General features: G+C 42.2%; 1 protein-coding gene across 1 annotated transcript in view; it reads right to left on the bottom strand.

Annotated features, from left to right (window-relative positions):
• Positions 1-1,349: 1,349 nt before the first annotated feature.
• The window catches only part of NFATC4 (nuclear factor of activated T cells 4), a 34,339-nt gene continuing 31,775 nt past the window's right edge, over positions 1,350-3,913 (bottom strand). The window contains exons 9-10 of the mRNA XM_029283973.1: positions 3,464-3,913; positions 1,350-1,500 (exon numbers count right to left, since the gene is read on the bottom strand). The exon at positions 3,464-3,913 is cut by the window's right edge and continues 72 nt beyond it. Coding sequence (XP_029139806.1) covers positions 1,433-1,500; positions 3,464-3,913 — 518 coding nt within the window. The 3' untranslated portion in view covers positions 1,350-1,432. The remainder of the gene's footprint in view (positions 1,501-3,463) is intronic.

Genomic DNA, 3,913 nt, shown 5'->3' with positions numbered 1-3,913 from the left:
TGGACTTCAACTCCCAGAATTCCTGAGCCAGCTGTGCTGGCTCAGGAATTCTGGGAGTTGAAGTCCACGAGTCATAAAAGAGCCAAGGTTGACTACCCCTGATCTACAGGGAAGAAGAGGAGGAAATGACCTCATGCATGCTATGATGTCATCAGTGCTGCTTATGGATCTCTTGGGGCCATATTTATTTATTTACATTTATCAAATTTATATACCGCTCATCTTGTGATGTGAGGAGACACTGAGAACTTTACAACGTAAGTTGCTTTTCAGTAACATCAACAAATGCATCCTCCTATGATACATGCAGGATTAATGCTTCCTTTGACAAACACAAGTAATTTAGCTGTTTGTTACCAAGTCCTTTTTGAAACTTTTATTTGTTTATTTAATCCCTGGTCTTATTTCCTAAACATCTGCAAAGGAGTAGGACAGAGCTTGCGGAACATGAAGAAATGGGATGAAACAGATCTACACATATCCATCCTCTGTGAATTGTTTGTATCAACCAGACGTGTTTTCCAGAGTATATACAAAGATCAAGAATTTTAGGAACACTTATCTTTCTTTATTGATCATTTCATTGTGGGATCGTACAATGAGAAAGCACAAAGATTTGTGAGGGTTTCATGATCACCAAACATTGTTTGAACATTATGGTTTGAGAAAGATCTCCTATACCATCCTCCCTCCACAGTGGGATGGGATTGGGCAGAGACTAAGTCTGAAGCCTTCTCCGTTAAAGAAAGGATGAGAGGTAGTTTAGATAGAAGGCAAAGTGGATAGCATGGCAACCCTCTTGCTGGTTTTCAGGAAACAAACAGGATGGACACGACAGAGAACTCTGGACAGGATAGACCCAATATCTTGGGAAACTGAGGTTCTTTCTCAGATAGCCATATAAAATAGATTAGTCCATGGAATCAATTATCATAGGACATACAGCACCCCAATATGTAAATGTGGAGTAGATAAATAGAGAAAGGACTAAACCTTACAGAGGGCATAGTAACTCAATAGGTAGTCTCACTCTTTACCCAAACTCTTTATCTTGGAGTACCAGATAAATAAATGGACCGATAGAGGATGGCCACTAAGTAGAAGAAAGATGGTGAAGCAACTGATATCCAGTCTCCCAACACAGTCAATGTTAGAGCCTGGGAATTGCAGTTTAGCAACTTCTTCAGGACTACAGATGCTCCAGTCTTGGAGTGATGATGGTGTGACTCTGCCTTGAGTTATAGGAGGCCCCTAATCGAAGATTGAAATAAAAAACAGGCAGAAGATTTAAAAAAAAAAGGAAATTCATCAATGTCAAAATCCTCAGAAGCTGGCCCAGCAGTTTCTTGTGTGATCCCGGACATCTTCGCTTTCGCTGGGTTGACCTCCAGTCTTCTTGAAGCTTTATGAACCCCAGGATTCTGGTCATTTCTCAGCTCTGTCCTCCTTCACAGGATGGCTCCGGAAAGTCACTTAAGTCCCTGCCAATGATCTCAGTAACTGGGGAGAGTAGTCAGAAAAAAAGAAAGGGAGAGAGAGAGCCAATGTGAAGGAAAGCTCACCACACAGCAGCTTGTGAACTCACTAGGTGGCCTTAACCAAGCCACTGAAATTTCTAAGGCTTAGTCTGCAACATTTGTCATTGTGGGAAATTATTATGAACAACAATCCTGGAATTATAATTCCTAGGATCTGTTTCGAACAAGGGCAGTGTGTTAATAGCCTACCAGGCCCCAGTGGGTGGATAAAGACCTTCTAATTCTCATCTGCTAGTTGGCTGCTCCATTGCTGGCTTAAGTTAATCATCTCATGAGCAAAGGAGGAAAAGGCAAGAAGATTGAGCAGAAACAGTGGATAGTAATTTAATTTTCATGCTCATGAGATCTGGAGGGATTTGAAGGGGAACACTAAAGGAAGTATTCAACCAAGTACTCATTTTGAGGTCCAGAGTCTCAGATTTAGCTTCTAGTATTTCCAGGTATGTGCACTGGAAAATTGAGACAATAATCTAGATCAGCAGCTGGGATGAAACATCCTCAAATTCATAATATGATCAATTTTAGTTCGGTTTGGTATATGATCTGTGAACCCCAACCACCATGGTTTATGAATCATGATTTATGACTTAACACTATGTAAATCTATAGTCAATGGCAGTAGCTAGCAACCTTCAAAGTACTGAAATGGTATAGGGTTTCCTGCCTGAGCAGGGGGTTGGACTACATGACCTCTAAGATCCCTTCCAACTATTATTATTATTATTATTATTATTATTATTATTATTATTATTATTATTATTATTATTATTATTATTATTATTATTATTACTACTACTACTACTAGTAGTAGTAGTAGTAGTAGTAATAATAATAATAGTACTACTACTATTACTACTAAACAGGTTGGACTGAGTCTATTCTTGAATGGGAGACCACAGGGAAATCCCAGCTTTCCACTAAAATTCTTTGAAATTGTAGCCAGTCAACACCCACTACCAATTGCTCCATCATTCAAAGTTTAAGGGTAGGTAGGACTCAGCTGGAAGTTTAACTCAACGCCCAATACTTTGAAAATAAGTTTAAGGCTAGTCCTATGAACACACTTGGGTTGAAGCTTATTTTCAAATTAGCCTGATTGGACCTGTCTCTTGAGAACAAGTGAATATGAAGGTTGGCTTAATCGTTCATCTCTTTGAACAGGAAGTGGAAATACTACAAATGCCATTTATTCTGGGCCAGCTGCCTTCTGTGGCCTGTCATTTTCTATGACATCATTTCTATGACTGTCATTTTCTATGACAGTGCCAGCCTCATTCTGCTCTCTTTGCTAATTTAGTATTATCAGCAAGATACAACTCTGACACAACTGAGTCCTGCTGACGAGGAAGGTTACTTTTTCAAGAGAGGCAAGCTTTCCAGCTAGCTATGCCAACCTTCCAACTGCCCTATCACAGAGCTACCAGATCTGGACTGCAAACCTCCATATGACCACTAGATGGAAGCAAGAGAGTTTTCTGTTCCTCATTCCTGCCATCTTGGGGTGATCTTGATTTCTGCAGCTCTGATCTAAAAGCTTCAGGCAAACATTCACACCAGGAGCTACACCTGGTAGCACAGTGGTTAGAATGCAGTATTGCAGGTGAACTCTGCACACAGCCAGGAGTTCGATCTTGACAGGCTCAAGGTTGACTCAGCCTTCCATCCTTTTGACGCCAGCGTATTGCCCCTCAGATTGTTGGAGGCAATACGCTGTCATTGTAAACAGCTCAGCGAGTTCTATAAAGCACTACGGAGCAGTATCTAAGTCGAAGTGCTACTGCTATTGCTATTCTGTCATTGTGACCTGATTTTGGAAGGGCTGGGTTTCCATGTTTTGCAAATAGAAAAAAAAGAGAGGAAAAACCCCATCATTCTTCTTAAATTGAAACCAAATCTTATTGAAAGCTTCACAAATATACCTTTACCTTCTTCCAGTGTGATCCCATGGATAGGCAAGTTTTCCCGGAAGCCACTGCTGAACCCCGATTTCTCCAGTTCCTTGGGGCTAAACTCCTGGGATCCAAGGTCTGGATCCGTCCATTCTGGTGACCTCTCCCCACTGTGGGTTTCTCTGTGTCCTGGTGGGTGAGGACTGCGTTGTGGACTAGGGAGCTGGAAGGGTGGAGGGTGGCAATCTAAAGCATGAAGGTGGGGCAGGTTTGGAGGAGCCAGGTGGGGTACAGAGAGATTAACGCCCCCGTAGGTCTCACTGGGAGGGAAACGGAAGGCTGGGCTGTAATGAGGAGGGGTTGAGAATGAGCAAGGGCTCCAATTGGGGCCATAGGGGGAACAAGGTGGGGAGCGCTCAGGACTATAAGAGAAGGGAGGTCTGGAAGGGGAGAAATCCATGGTCCCTTGTGCTGGCGGTAGTGAAA

Source organism: Protobothrops mucrosquamatus, unplaced genomic scaffold, assembly GCF_001527695.2.
Source record: "Protobothrops mucrosquamatus isolate PMUCROS unplaced genomic scaffold, P.Mucros_1.0 scaffold303, whole genome shotgun sequence".
NCBI classification, from domain to species: domain Eukaryota; kingdom Metazoa; phylum Chordata; class Lepidosauria; order Squamata; family Viperidae; genus Protobothrops; species Protobothrops mucrosquamatus.
Note: the sequence above shows the minus strand (reverse complement) of the source record. Positions and strands in the feature narration are given on the sequence as shown.